At 29.5% G+C, this 16310-nt stretch overlaps 1 protein-coding gene and 1 long non-coding RNA gene across 4 annotated transcripts; both read right to left on the reverse strand.

Annotated features, from left to right (window-relative positions):
- Window positions 1–101: 101 nt before the first annotated feature.
- Window positions 102–1509, reverse strand: LOC107485829 (probable LRR receptor-like serine/threonine-protein kinase PAM74). 2 transcript variants are annotated; one of them, XM_052260175.1, is made up of 3 exons: window positions 908–1509; window positions 419–652; window positions 132–227 (listed from the first exon to the last, which is right to left on the reverse strand). In XM_052260175.1, the coding sequence occupies exons 1-3, from the start codon at window positions 1180–1182 to the stop codon at window positions 194–196; spliced, it is 543 nt and encodes a 180-aa protein (XP_052116135.1). In that variant the 5' UTR covers window positions 1183–1509; the 3' UTR covers window positions 132–193. The 2 variants fall into 2 exon arrangements, with proteins under 2 accessions (XP_020996608.1, XP_052116135.1); XM_021140949.2 differs by having other exon boundaries at window positions 102–652.
- Window positions 1510–12826: 11317 nt separating this feature from the next.
- Window positions 12827–15735, reverse strand: LOC127746560 (uncharacterized). Of its 2 annotated transcripts, none has more exons than XR_008008279.1 (3): window positions 15540–15735; window positions 14579–15420; window positions 12827–14328 (listed from the first exon to the last, which is right to left on the reverse strand). It is a non-coding gene; the product is annotated as an uncharacterized LOC127746560 (long non-coding RNA). The 2 variants fall into 2 exon arrangements; XR_008008278.1 differs by having other exon boundaries at window positions 15530–15735.
- Between the last annotated feature and the right edge of the window lie 575 nt (window positions 15736–16310).

Genomic DNA, 16310 nt, shown 5'->3' on the forward strand with positions numbered 1-16310 from the left:
TCAGAATTTAATAATTTATCTTATTTAATATTTATTGGTTATTGTTAAAATTTATGAATATTAAATAAAATAAATTTAAACTTTTTTTGGATTTTCTAACATTATAAAAAAAATAAAAAAATTTACTCAATGTAATTTCATACCGTCTTTTGCGTCAGTTGGGAAATCAATCTCCGGTACGAACCGATAGATCTCAAGGGCGTTGAGGATTGGGGGAGCTTCTGATCCTGAAGTTGCACTAATGCTAACATTAATATCACCATGTGCTGTATATGCAGAACTAACAGTGACTGGTTTCAAGTATTCAAGAACCAACGGTTCTGAGAGAATGCTTTGCGAGTTAAGGGTGATGTCAATTATTCTTTTTTTTCCAACCCCAAGTTGCTCAATTTCAGCAAAGTGGAAGTATGTATAATACCCGCTAGAGTTTTCAACTTCGATTCCAAGCACACTGCTATAACTAAATTCCAAGGCATCAGAAACAATCTGTGATGTTGCAACACTCCTCATTACTTTGGACGGTACTTTATAAGAATCTGATTTATTGCTTCCAATATCAATGGCGGTTGAGTAGTTATCTAATTCCAAGCTTTGCCAACTATCTACATCGCGATCATAACGCCAAATCCGGTCATACACATCATCTTTGTACCTAACAAATTTTTCACAAACAACATGGTTGTCATTAGAACTTCAAGCTCGTCAAATTACTAGTTTATTAGTTGACGGGTTCAACCAATAAATGACTGTTTAAATTTTTTAAGGTGAAAATTTATGTGCAGTCAACTTCACATGAAGTTGATGGTTAAGAGCGTTAGATGAAAATTTAGTCAAATCATTCAAATCATCTAACCGTTCTCAACTATCAACTTTACATAAAGTCGGCTTCACTTAAGGCATTGATTACCTGACATACTCACGTGCATCAAGGGAGGCGATGTCAGTCCGTAAATACAACAGTAGCGGTGAATTGGTGGTCGAGTTGAGAGCATAAACAGAGCTACTCAAAGGGCGTAGTTCCAAAGAAGAAATGCAAGGAGTGGATTGGCCAGTTTTTACAAGACAAATTTGTATGGAGTCACTGGTGTGAGTGTATATAATCTCAGTGAAAGACCAATAAGACTCAGAATCAAGACTCACTGTGTCCCACAGATTCACTCCAAGATGAATATCAAATGTCATGTTTTGATTTTTGCCATCATAGTTGTTATATATGAATATCGCCCTAATTAGATACCTTTGTTGTTGTGGCACTCTCGTCAGATTGTAGCAGTTTCTCACTCCTTCCGGAAAGCATCTCGCCGTTCTCGACGCTTTCCCAAAGTATGGATCGTTTAAATTCGAACTCCCTGCTACTTTGCAATTCTCTCCTGTTTCTACAAATTTTTTATCGCTCTCGTACCAAATTACAGTTCCTTTGTCCAAGTATTCTCTGTTCGATCCACAATCAATCGTGATGAACCCTACCAAGTATGAACGTAATGTGTTAGGATATAATTATTTATATACAACTGTATATATATCTTTAGAATAAATAGTCTTATAATTTAGTTGATCTTCATAATTAACTAAGAAAATGCTATTTAATTATTACGATGATGATCTCAAGCATTATAAAGTCTCGAGACCTGGAGCATTAGCAGCTACTTGTCACGGTAAATTTTTAGAAGGTTATATTTAACAGTGTTTGTATAGTTTTCTGGAGTGTTTGAGAATACTCTAGATGGTTCCGGAACGTTCTAGAATGTCCTAGAAGGTTCTGGAATACTCTAGAAGGTTCTAGAAGACTTTAGAAGATCATGGAATATTCTAGAAGAGTGTAGATGTATATAGAAGTATAAAGAGTGGTATGGAATAATCTAGAAACATTTAGAGAGTTGTGGTAGGATAGATATTTGTAAAGAAGGTTCTGGATGATTAATTTGGACCGTTAATTGGATTTAATCCTAACCATCCATTGAGGAGGTGGATGGCTATAAATAGGGGTAAGAGTTAGAGTTTGGGTGTGTGTGAATCATTTGTAACCACACTTGAGCAATAAAGTGTTCTTCCACCAAAGCTTCCTTTCTCTTGTGTTCTCTTGTGTTCTTAGCTTTCTTGCTAAGTATTGAGGGTTAGACTGACTTGGTCTTAGCTCAAGAGGTTGAGTAAGTCCGAGTGCCGACACGGTAGCGTTGGAGTGTGTCCAAGGCCGTGACACACCGCTCCCCTCCTAATTCTTTTGAAATTATTGCTCCCTTCAGAGTTATATTATTACTAGAGAGATAATGTATTATTTTATTTAATTTAATATTTATAATTTTAGTTATATAATATTTATAACTATATATTTATTATATAAAAAATTATACAGTCATTTTAATCATAATTAATAAATACTAAATAATATAATTTTAAATTATTTAGATTGATTTTTTTATTATCTCCTAAATATTATTAACTATGCATAATATAATTGCACCCACAACTTAATAGCTGTAATTTTTCTTTTTAATGTCCTATTTTATAAGTATGAGATTTCTTGTTGGACCTCAAATTTTTTTTTAATCAAATATTCTTTCAAGCTCCATGGTCAAAACCGTATTTCACACTAGGAAAAGAAGTCAATATCTTATTATGGGGACCATGCATGTTTTCGACAATCCTACAACACACGCAATTTTCTGCTCTAGTTTTAACCACAAAATCTAATCGTGCCACGAGAAGATCCAAATTCCAATAACATGGTATATTTAATTTTGAACAATCTAAGTTGAAAAGTCATGTTATACTACGTGCTGTATTAATGTTACCGTGATGACTAGGTTTGCTTTTTGCATTTTTGGTTTGGTAACATGTTGTGGCCTTACTCTATCTTTCACAGAACTTGTGTTAATATTAATATTCCACGCAAGCTCCATGTGCTTCACTAAGGAAAGAGCGTGGAAGCCTAGTGCGTATCTAAATCTAAATTAAATAGTAATTATTTAATTATTATCATCCATTATTCTAAATGGTCATAGATTCATAATTATTTATTACTAAACAGCACGAACCATGATTATGGAGAAAAATAAAATATTAAGTTCATGCCTCTTATACGTGTTTATGTCACTTCCAGAAAATACTATATATTATTTTTCATGAAATGATTTTTTTTTTTTTTTTTTGTCTTGTTCATCAAATGATTATAACTATAGGAAAGTGATGAGATAGTACGTAGTATAATATAAAGCCAACATGTTTTATTTTAAAGACATGTTTTGTTGTATAGGCACCGTTCTGTGCTAGGGAAGATTGGTTGTTGGTTGTGTTCATGAACCACTAGCTTATTGCTTAATTAATTATTAACATTATTATTGTTCGGATTATTTAGTTTATTGTATATGACATTTGTTTTTGTAATATTTTAACATTTGCAGTTTGGTTTTCACTTTTCAGCATTAGTGGCTGCTTTTTTATGAGATCATCAGAAGATAGAGTTTCAAATATATTGGTCTGACCGTGTTGACTCAAGTCAACTAAGAGGCAACCCCTTGGCTTTAGAATGTTTTCATCACTATGGGTCTACCATGGTGGACCTACAAAAGAATTCTCACACTCAATCAATTTAAAACATTTCTAAGGCGTGTATAACGATGTTTGAGAAACTTTTTCACTTTTTTAATCATGATTTAATTAATATAAATATTACATTAAGGAGATATATAGGTAATATTTTTGGGTTTGGAGAATTTAAAAAATTTTGAGACAATTTTGGTTTATTAACATAAATTACCATAAAAATAATAATATTTATTGATCATGTAACATTACTTATAATAATTTCAGATAAAATTATGTACAGAAAGACAAAACATTTCAGCTAAAGAATTTATTACTTATTTTTTAAGACACGAGCAAAAAGACAATTATAGTAAAAAAATATATAAAATTAGAAGTGTAAATTAAACTTGTAAAATATTAAATTGTCTGATTTAGTAGAGATATTATAGAATTATTGATGGATTTAAAATCATAACATTAAAAATTTTAAAAATTAGATTAGGATTCTAGCTACTATAAACACAATGCATGTATAAAATATATATTTTTTAGATCAATTCTAATAATACTTTGATATTTATTGATATTACAGTACAAATTTATTATTTTTTATTATATAAATATTTTACATATTTTTTATATTAATAAATAATATAGTACATACTATTTATCTAATTTTATTTAACCAAGTCAGCTGTGTCAGCATTTGAATATGTCTAAATGTGTTTAGATAATTACGTTTAAAAGATATTATTATAAAATAAATTAGTTTTTTTTTAAATAATAAAAAGACCAATAAAATTTGAATAATCTTTTAGTAAATATTTTTAGAAATCTATTTGAGGATTTATTATTAATAAATTGATGTAATTTAATAAGGTTGAGTCTTTAAGATCTAATCAATGAAATTCTGTTGGAAAAAAAAGGGACTTTTTTATTTGTTTTTTCTTGAAGAAAAGATTACATTTATAGATTGGAGTAAAAACTTATTCTTTAAATACTTACTTCCATAAAATGTATGGAAAGAAATGACGCCTTAAGTAATCATAAAGATTCTTATTAGTTTCTTTTGCCATTTTATTACAATTTTTCAATAAATTAAAGAAATTCAAATATTTCATTGTAAGGAAAAAAGAAAGCTTTGTTATTAGTTTGTTCTTCCAAAATATAAATATGACAGTTACGATACAAACTTTGTATATTAGATAATTGAAATACTTTAGTCTATATTGAATTATGGCCTAAGAAAGGATCAGAAGAAAAACTTCCTTTGGCAACTACAACACTGTGTCAGAATATATATTATATTATCATTTGGAAACCAAACCCAAAAAAAAAAAAATCAATTACCAATTTCACTTGATAAATAATATTTGAAAAGGTGCTGGATATTTATTAGATTTGTTATTATGTATCTTTTATGGTTTATAGATAAAAAATTAAAAATACTCTTATCTTTTTTAGATCAACTATATATAATTATAAATTAAATAGTTATGACTGTTTTTATCCATTGTATATATTGAAAAGTATGGAATAAATCATATAATAAGGTGTGTATATAGCATAGCCACAAGTTAATATATAATTTTATACATTTACATACACTATAATATATTATTACATAACATTATTTAGTTATAAAGCAAGCAAAAGGGGGACAGAACACTTGTGAAGATGTTGTTGTGATTTTGAAACTTGGCCTACCCAAGATGTGTGGAAATTTCCTCTGATGTAATAGTTTCAACACTGTTGACCACAAGAAAAGAAAGATATATATAAAAGGGGGATTAACCTAAGAACATCATGTGTATAGACTATAGAGATGATGAAAGGGGGACCAGGTGAATAGGGTTTGGACAAATTAAAGATTACTCCAAAGAACAAATTAAAATACAAGTAAAGGGACATTAAAAAAAAGGAATAAACATCAAAGAAGACAAATATTGACCATTGGACATTGGTGTGGCCAAGAAGAGCATGATGGGTATTTGGGTAGGAAGGGCATAACCCTTGTGAAAATGAAAGTGGCTTAAATGGATGCACCATAATACAAGAAGCATATGATGAACAAAGTGATAACATTTGATGTTTGATTTATTAGTTTATGCTTTGCCTTGTAATGCCAAGACACAAATGGGCCAACTGTGTTATGTCATATTACAAGGCCAAGTTTTTACTTGACTCATTCAATAATGTCAAGAATTGTATATCAAGTAAATTTTTTTTTTTGGGTAACTATATGTCTATATCAAGTAATATATTTATGAGTAAATATTTTTTTCCGTCTCTAATCATTTATTTAAAAGACAAAATATTCCTACATAATTTAAAATTTTTTAATTAATCTCTATTTAAATAATTAGTCTAAATAGTCATTAATATATCAATAAGTCATAATTTATAAAAGTCACTTAGATTAATTACTTTGTTAGTGAAAAATCAATTAAAAATTTTTAAATTATGAAGAGACTTTTTGTCCTTTAGACAAATAGCCAGAGATTAAAATAAATATTTACTCGATACTTATTTTTAGTTTATTAATTATTCTATTGGTCTTTATAATTTTATTAAATTTTTAATTAGATTCTTATATTTTTTTAATTAGATTCTTATACTTTTTTTAATTTTATGATTAGGTCTTTCTTATTGTAAAACATATTAGAGTTAATCGAATATTTTTTCGCAAATTGAAGGCATTCATAATTAAAAATCTAAATAGATCTTTGACCACATATATTTTGAAAAGAATATTTTGTTAATCTTAACAATTTTAATATGAAAATGACCTAATTATAAAATTAAAAATAATATAAAGATCTAATTAAAAAAAACATAAAACTCTAATTAAAAATTTAATAAAATTATAGAAACTAATAAAATAATTAATTTTTTTTATAATGGTAATTTACTTGCCTACTCTAATATTTTCTTAGAATTTAGAGAGAAACACATAAATTATCTTTAACACTCTGATCTAAAGGATAAACTTGAATAACTAGAACATAAATATTGTTAGACTGAATATTTAGAAATAATTTAATAATAATTAATATAGATTCTAACATTACTTTAACAACACATCTCATTACTTTAATAACATAGCAATTACTATTCGAATAATAATGAAATTTAAGTTTATGTAATTATTAATTATTGAGATTATTGGGATTATTAACATTACAAGTGATTAATGAGTTAGTTAGCAGTATATTACAGAAGAATTCTATATATATACAGTTGTATATCTCTGGACTATATGTGTGTAAAAGATATAGAATTGTAATATACAATTTTACTTGTGAATTTTAATTAAAAAAATTCTCTTTTCTCTTATGTTTTTTTTATTCATACTTGTTTTTCTTTGTTCATCAAAAATTTATTGCTATGTACTCTGAAATAGATCTTTTAGGATTTAATAAGATATTTAGAGTCCAATTCATCTCTTCCTCCATTCCACACCATCATCAGTGTTTCTTTCTCCTTCCATCATGGAAATTTCTTTAGCAAATTTCACCAACAAAAAAGCATTTTCTCCTATCCCAAATAAGTTCAACGAGAATAACTATTCAACATGGAGATATCAGGTTCTTCTTACTATTCAGAGTATAAACATGAAAGATCATCTTTATACAGACAAAGTTTTAGAACAATTCACTATAGATTCAACCAAGAAGATACAATCTTTTTCAAGACTTGGAAGCTACAAGATCTATCACTCTCTTCCTGGATCGTTGCATCGACGACGGTCAATTTTCAGAATAAAGTAATTGGTTCAACTTGGTTTTATAAAATTTGGGATAAAAAAGGTGTCTCTACATTAGAGTATTTGGCTTAGATTCGTAAGATTGTTAACTCTCTTTTTGCTATTGGTTATATCGTACTGGAAGATGATCACATTCAAGCTATTTCGAATGATCTTTCGGGAGAGTATTCCGTGTATATAGGCACTGTGATGTTAAAATTGGGGTCGTATTGTGTTGTAGAGGCTGAAAATTATCTTCTTGCATTTAATAATAGGGCAAATCACTAAAATAAGTTAATAGAAGCTTAAAATTACACAAATCAGCCAAAAATACAAAAATAGTTCATGAATCAACCAGAGCACATATCTATATAATTTGAATTAAGTTAATTCGAACTTTATCTCCATGTAATTCGAATTACCTACACACGCACACACCTACTAATTCGAATCAGGTGATTCGAATTTCATACACATGCACATAGTAATTCGAATTAGTCACATTCGAAATACTCATGATTTAATTCTGTCAATTCTTTTATTAAAAAATTAATAATTTATTAAAAATTAATAATTTAAAAATAAAAAAATATATATTTTATTTCATGCATTAAAAAAACTAACAAAATATTTAATTACGAGACTTCTTTAAAATATTAATGAGTTATCAATTCGAATTTTATACAATACTCTTTTGCCCATTTTTAATAACTTATGAATATTTTTTAATAATTTTTTTATAAATTTATTTAAATTATACCACAAAAAATATTTTATTCTATACAAAATAATTTAAAAAATAGCTTAAAAGATGTTAAGAGTACTATAAAAATTTGTAATGTCCTAATGACTTAGGACAATAAAGAAATACTCTACATAGTCAATGATAATTTAGAAATAAAAAAATATATTTTTATCATGTATTTACCTGAATTACTAGAATATTATAAATTTTTATAGTACTCTTAACATTTTTTAAGCCTTTTTTAAATTATTTTACATAGAATGAAGGGCATTTTAAACCATTTTAAGTCATTTTCTATGCAAAATAATTTTAAAAAATGGCTTAAAAATCATTAATAGTACTATAAAAATTTGTAATATTCTAGTAATTTAGGTAAATACATGATAAAAATATATTTTCTTTGATTTCTAAATTATTATTGACTATGTAGAGTATTTTTTTAATGTCCTAAGTCATTAGGACATTACAAATTTTTATAGCATTTCTAACATCTTTTAAACTATTTTTTAAATTATTTTGTATAAAATAAAATATATTTTTGTGGTATAATTTAAATAAATTTATTAAAAAATATTCATGAGTTATTAAAAATGGACAAAAGAGTATTGTATGAAATTCAAATTAATAGCTCATTAATATTTTAAAGAAGTCTCGTAATTAAATATTCTGTTAGCTTTTTTTAATGCATGAAATAAAAAATATATTTTTTAATTTTTAAATTATTAATTTTTTAATAAATTATTAATTTTTTAATGAAAGAATTGGCAGAATTAAATCATGAGTAATTTCGAATCTGAACAATTCGAATTACTATATGCATGTGTGTAATTCAAATCACCCTGATTCGAATTACTGTGGTGTAATTCGAATCAGGTTGATTTGAATTAGTAGGTGTGTGCGTGTGTAGATAATTCGAACCAGTATAATTCGAATTACTAATAGGTGTGTGCGTGTGTAGATAATTTGAATCAGTATGATTCGAATTAATTATATAGATATGTGTCTCTGGTTGATTCATGAACTACTTTTGTATTTGGCTGATTTATGTAATTTTGAGCTTTCATTAGCTTATTTCAGTAATTTGCCCTTAATAATATGTTAGATCGCTTCAAAAAACCTAATACAGATATACACATGGTAAATCTTGATCTTCTATGACCTTCAATGATAATAGAGGCATCTTTAGACGACGTGAAAGAGGTGGTTGTAACTCAAGAGGTAAAGGCAAAGTTGGTTTCAGCAATAATCGTCCTTCATGCCAACTTTGTGGTCAATTTGATCATGTTGTTTATAATTGCTACCATCGTTTTGATTTTTCTTTCACTTCATTATCAAGTAATAATAATTCACAGTTTCAAATCTCTTATGCAAATTCTCAACCCCTAGCTTCAAATCTCTTGTGCAAATTCTCAACCCCTACTACCGTCATCCTTTTTTCATTAACCCTTAGCCTACATATCTACACCTTCTTCAATCAATGAGGTTGCATGGCTGCCAGATTCTGAGGCAAGCCACCATATCACTAATGATGCTTCAAATTTGAGAAACTCTATATCCGCCGGGGATTTGGGTCTCTGCGGATATCCGTGGATTTTTATAAAAAATAATAAAATTTGAAAATTTGAAAAAAGGTAAAAAATATTAAAAAAATAAAGATAATCCTCAATTGTCATTACAAACATAATTTCTATTGTCTTTAAAGACTTAAATAGTAATAACCAACAAACATAAAGATTCAAACATATTCATAAAATAACCAAATATTCCATAAACAACTAAACACATCTATAAACAACCAAACAAAGTTCATCACATTGTAAAAACATAATTCTAAATCCTCCTTTCATTCTTAGTGATTGTAGATTTCGATTTATTTGAATCCTACATAAAAAAGAAAACAATTTAGAGTTAAAATTGTATAATAACTCAACAAATGCTTCAAAATCAAAATAAAAATTTCATAATCAGATTCACCATAATTATAAACACAAATGCTTTAAAATAAAAAATAAAGCAAAGAAAATAAAATAAAAATAAATTAGGAAAATTTCATAATCAGAATTAGCATAATCATAAACATAAATACTTCAAAATAAAAATAAAAATTTCATAATCAGAATCAGCATAATTATAAACAGAAATACTTCAAAATCAAAATAATAAAAAAAATTCATAAATAGAATCTGCATAATCATAAACACAATGCTTCAAAATCAGAATCAACATAATCAATCAGCATAATCATAAACATAAATTCTTCAAAATCAAAATAATCAAGAAAAATTTCATAAACAGAATCTACATAATCATAAATACAATGCTTCAAAATTAGAATAAAAACTTCATAATCAGAATCATCATAATCATAAACACAAATACTTCAACATCAAAATAAACAAGAAAAATTTTATAATTAGAATCAGAAAAATGCTTCAAAATCAAAATAAACAATGAAAATTAGCGTTCTATGACTTACTCGAGGAGAAAAGGCAACGGCCGGCAAAGAGGCGATGACCGGCGAAGGCGTAACGACCAGTGAAGAGGGGACGAACTGCGAATGCGCGATGACTGACGAACTCGCGACAAAGGGAAGACGCGACGACGGCGAAGATGACGGACTCCCTGTTGGCTGTTGCGGTGTGTGTGAAGGTGACGCGTGACCTGACTGGGGGAGAGACTGAGAGGTGGCGGTGAGGGACTGAGGGGTTAGGAGGTGGCGGTTGGCAGTTGCGATGGTGAGACCGTTCCGTTGAGCCGCCGTTCACGTGTCTGAGAGGACAGGGGCAGGGGGAGGTTTGAGGTTGAGGGACTTTAGATTTGAGTTTGTGAATTGTGAGTTGTTAGTGCGGCTCGGGTTTTCTGTTTCCCTCGTAAGATATATATATATATATATAAAGGGTATTATAATTTTTTTACACATTCAGGGATTAAACGGGTCTCCACAGGACGGGTACTTCTATCTCCGCCCCTGCTCCGTTTAATAACGGGACCCGTTCCCCGTCCCCGCGGTGGAAAATCCTCTCCATATCCGTCTTCCGGCGGGTAAATCTCCGCAGATATCCGCCTCGCCGGGAGTTTTGCCATCCCTAATTCTGAGCATTTATTTGTGGGCAATGGTACATGTATCAATATAATTGGAAAAGGATCTTCAATTCTTCATGATCCATATAAAAAGATTGCATTTAGATTTAATCTCTTACTTATTCCTGACATTACACACAATCTTACGAGTGTATCCCAATTTACCTTTGATAATCATGTTTTTTTCAAATTTTGACGTTACTTTGTTGTAATTCGTGATCAGGCTACTCGTAAGCATTTATTTCAAGGCATAGTTAGAGATGGCATCTATACCTTTGATCATCTTTTTATATCAAAGTTTATTTCTTCTTCATGTACTGTTCTATGTTATCCAACTTCTTCTCTTAAACCTCAACCTAATTTAGTGAATAATCAAAGTAATCAGTTTCATACTTCTCCTACCAGTTTAAATAGTAATACTGCATCTACTTATAATGCTTCTTCTTTCAATTATAATTCTGTATCAAACATTGAATTGTGGCATAAAATATTATGTCACTGTGCAATAAAAACTATTACTACTGTTGTTAAACATTACTCCTTACCTATACCTTCTAATCCTCACCTTGATAATATGTGTAAAATCTGTTCTCTTGCCAAAATATATCGTTTATATTTTTCTAGCACTGAAACTATATACAAATCACCACTTAAGCTGGTGTTTACAAACATTTAAAGTCCTGCCCCTGTTACATCTAGAAATGGCTATAAGTATTACATTTATTTTGTTGATGCTCATTCTAAATTTACTAGTATTTTTATGCTAAGCAACATATCTCAAGCACTTACGGTCTCTAATATCCTAATATTTTTAAACTGAGTTAGGCTTTATTTGGATTATATTTAGTAGTTGATATTCAAAACCTTGCGAATTTTTTTTAAAACAAATATGAAATATTTATATAAAATAATTTATATATAAAAATATTGAATAACTAGTTTTTCTGAAAATACTAACTTGAAAAACGGGCGTGCTAAACTATAAAGGCACAACAATGGTAAGCTTTACTCATACCAAATAATCATAAAAAGAAACATTATAGTTACAATTGCAATCACTCAATAAAAATAAAACAAGGCACACAGAAAATTCTAATTCTCTTAATTTGTATAACTATGGCTAAAACAATCGCATATTCTTCCTTCTTAAGGTAAACGCTTAATGTTTTGTATTTACGTCCTCGATACCTTGCTCCTAATAATGCACTTGTCTTTTCACCTCAACTGAGCAGTGTATTATTTTGTACTGCATATGAGAAACAAAAGTTTCTCAATAGTTTATCTATATGTGTCATCGTATCCATCCTTAGCCACTCCGAGTTTTAAAATAAAAATAGTGATGATGCAATATTGTTCAATTAGTATTTCAAAAGTCTTTGTTATTCGGAATGGTGTGACTTTTAGATGCTTCTCATTTACTTATGGTATGACATGTATGACGCATACAAAACGCCTATAGTGTTAAAACATATAAAATGCAAACTCATAAACCTTGGTTTTATGTCCTCATAAGCCATAAAACAAGGCAAAATAAATAATAAATAAGAAAAGAATAAGAACATTAGCATATATAAGTCAAACAGAATAGATCTCAATAAAATAAAGATTTTGAACAATATCATACATCATACAAAAAGAAACTTTGAATAAAGGAAGAATTTTTGAATGAAATAATAAACATAATTATAAATAAAAAAAGATAACAGAAGAACAATTATGATTACACTTTTTATTGTACTTTTCATTATTTTTTTACGTAATTTTTATGAAAGGTATTGAGCTCAAACTAGTATAAAAGGTGGGAGTCCCCTTTCCTTACCGAAGGTTCTTATCCCAAACGTTTTGGCGATCACCTTCTCTTACCGAAGGATCATCTCGATCGATCACCTTCCCTTACCGAAGGATCATATCGATATCTTGTCTATGGAGGTCACCTTATTTTTTTACCGAAAAATAATTCACTCAGTTCAATTTACAATCAAGATTATTTAGACATACACAAAAAGAAAGTTATGGCAACAAAGATATATTATTATCAAATTGATGGGAGTCACCTTCCCTTACCAAAGGTTCATTTCCAAAAATTTGCCGATCACATTCTTTTATCGAAGGATCATCTCAATTTGATCACTTTCCCTTATCGAGGATCATCTCGATTATCTTGTTTTTGGAGTTACTTTCCCTTACCGAAGGATATTCCCTCAGTTCTTTAATCAATGCACATAATATTGTTATTATAATGCATAATGCGTGTGAAGGAAAGAGACATTATATCATGACATGCAATGCTAACATCTATATTAAAAAATATTTAAAAAATGTGAAAATGTTATTAGCTTTCGAGAGTTATTCTTCTACCAAAATTAAATTTAGCTTTTGGAAAAGGGCCATACCTTTCTTCTCTCCCAAAGTTGATCACTTCATCAATCACATCATCTTCAAATATATTTGTCTCACATAAATCCATTATCTCAGTTCTGTCCATCTCAAACACTTAACTATCAAAGTTCTTGCACCAGATTATAAATTGTCTTCAGCACTTGAGTTAATAATTATCTGCATTAATCCTTCATAAAACTTCATCATACATATTTTAAATTTATATATCATTTTCCTGAACATGTCACGAGATTTTTAATTATAAAAGAAGTTGCAGCAGTGGAGGAGAACTACAATGATTCCTCCAATGCCATGAAATTTTATAGAGCATAATTAATTACATTTATTAGCTTGAAGCAACAAAAATTCCTAATAAATCCATGCCTTTTCAATCTATGTATCTTACCTTCAGAAAAATATGTTGTTCAAATCTCTACTTTATGAGATACCTATCCAAGTTTGCAATTTACTAGTAACTTAATATTGAAGTGTGCAGCATGTACATTCAATCCATGATTACGAGATCAACATTAACATATCTTTTAGTAATTTTACAAAATGAAAATTTTAATTTTTTATCCTTCATACCATGATTATAAAAGGGAAAAAATCTTACATCAATATTAAGATCTCAATTCATTTTCAACAACAATAAGATTAGAAGTTTTCAAATTAAAGGAGGATACAAAATCAAAACTAGAAAGGTTCCTACACTGCAAATCCTTTGATACAATTCAAAATGAACTTGGTTGAAAAATGGAAGATATAAAGGTATCTAGGCACAGAGAGTTGCTTTTGTCCAATGTGTATTCTTTTCTTTGAAAGCTGGACCTTTTTTGGAAAGAAAAGATGTCTGCAAATTGAAAACATGCAGTTGTTTTAAGAAACGAATCAGCATATTAAAGGTTTATCAAGTAAGAACTTCAAATAATGTGTGATTAAAAATTAGTTGTTAATCAAACAGTATTCAAAGTTCTAAAGAGGTACATCAAAGACATAGACCGCAGAACCCTACAGCATATAGGTAATTCTTTATCAATAATCGCAGATCGAAACAACTGGAAACATAAAAGAATGGCAACTAATTTGACATTGGTACTTACCATGGGCTGCAGATTTTCTCCTTCACTCTCTAATGAATCTGAATCTGTCACGTCATGCTTGCCAAGTCTCACTCGTTGCCGCAGCAACATAAAATTCAAAACATTGTCAATCTCAAGCTATCTACTTAAAAACCCTCCAACCCAATTAAAAAGTCCCTATAACCCCATTGTAACAATTTACACATGAAACCAAGATTAAATTTTGTCCTCAAGATATTCAAGGAGAAAAGAAAAAAAAAAGTAGAAAAGCCATCACACTCAAATACAATCTCCAAATGCTCAATTCATATTCCTCCCCAACCTATCCCTCTTTTTTCTCATATCCGCAATTTGAAAAAGAATTAAAACTAAAATACAAACTTCAAACAAACTGAAGAATTACATTTCTTTCTGGGTTCAAAAGGCAGTTGAATGGATGCAGTGAGCTGTGTCAAAAGCTTCAAATATGAGGAGCCATTTAGCTTAAGAGATCTAAGCTTGGCAATCATGCTCTTCCTTTTCTTCATACATTGGAGGGTCAACCAACTGCATCTTATTCCTAGAAGATGAAGAATGTGAAAAATGATGTCCATGTTCAGTTCAAGAGTTGCTTTTGTTTTCCCTGTTTGGGATTTTCTTTTCTTCAAATCTTGAATGTCCAACGTGCTCCAGATCTCTTTACTCGGATTTCATAATTACTGGGAAATAGCATTTGAAAGCGATTGTGTTGGCATAACAAGTGACTAAATAGTAACCGTTCACGCAGACAATGCATAAATTATCTCCTCCATGCGACATGTTCAATAAACTCCCGTTCATGAATTCTTTACCATTGCAGATCACCGAAGGCTGTTCTTCCGATTCTTTGTCAACATCAAATAGGAAAGAAAGAGCAAGTGCAATGGTTTCAGTTGAAGGGGAATTATATTTTGGCATGAAAAAAATGATAATCAGAAAAATCTGCAGGTTCACCTTGGCTGACCTGTTCCTGGGGCTGAATCAAAAGTTTAAAGTTTAAAACCCAAGATCTCGGCGACATTCATCATTGAAGTAATCATTGGTCAAGCAGAGAATGTAAAGGTGATAACCTTTGCACATCTATATGTTCTCCAAAGGGATGATGCATCGATTACCATGTCTAACAGATAAATTAAACACCACTGATTTATCAAATCCCCAAGACACTGTATAAAACAAGAAACATAATGCAATACCCATTAACCTTTGATTCATATGGCAATCAAACTTTAGTAATCAAAGTTCTAATGAGGTACATCAAAGAATAATTGCAGATCAAAACAACTCGAAACTTATAAGAATGGCTACTAAGTTGACATTGGTACCCTCCATGGCCTGTAGATTTTCTCTTTCCCACTGTAATGAATCTCAATCTGGGTTGTCAAACAAGTTCTATGCTGCAGCAACGAAAAATTCAAACCATTCTCAATCTCAAGCGCCATCTTCTTAAAAATCCTCGAACCCAATAAAAAAATTTATTGTAACCTCATTGGAGCAATTTACACATGAAACCAATATTAAAATATTTTTCCCAAGACATTCAAAAAAAAAAAGGAAGAAAAAAGAAAAGCCGTCACACATGAATTCAAATACAATCCCGAAATGCTCAATTCATATTCCTCCCCACCCATCTTTTTTCATATTCACAATTTGAAACCCGCAATTTAACACAGAAACACATTCCTAGTAATCACATAACATAAAGTCTCCTCTATCAGAAACCAACATATTATTT

The sequence above is a fragment of the Arachis duranensis genome, chromosome 4, assembly GCF_000817695.3.
Source record: "Arachis duranensis cultivar V14167 chromosome 4, aradu.V14167.gnm2.J7QH, whole genome shotgun sequence".
Lineage (NCBI taxonomy): Eukaryota > Viridiplantae > Streptophyta > Magnoliopsida > Fabales > Fabaceae > Arachis > Arachis duranensis.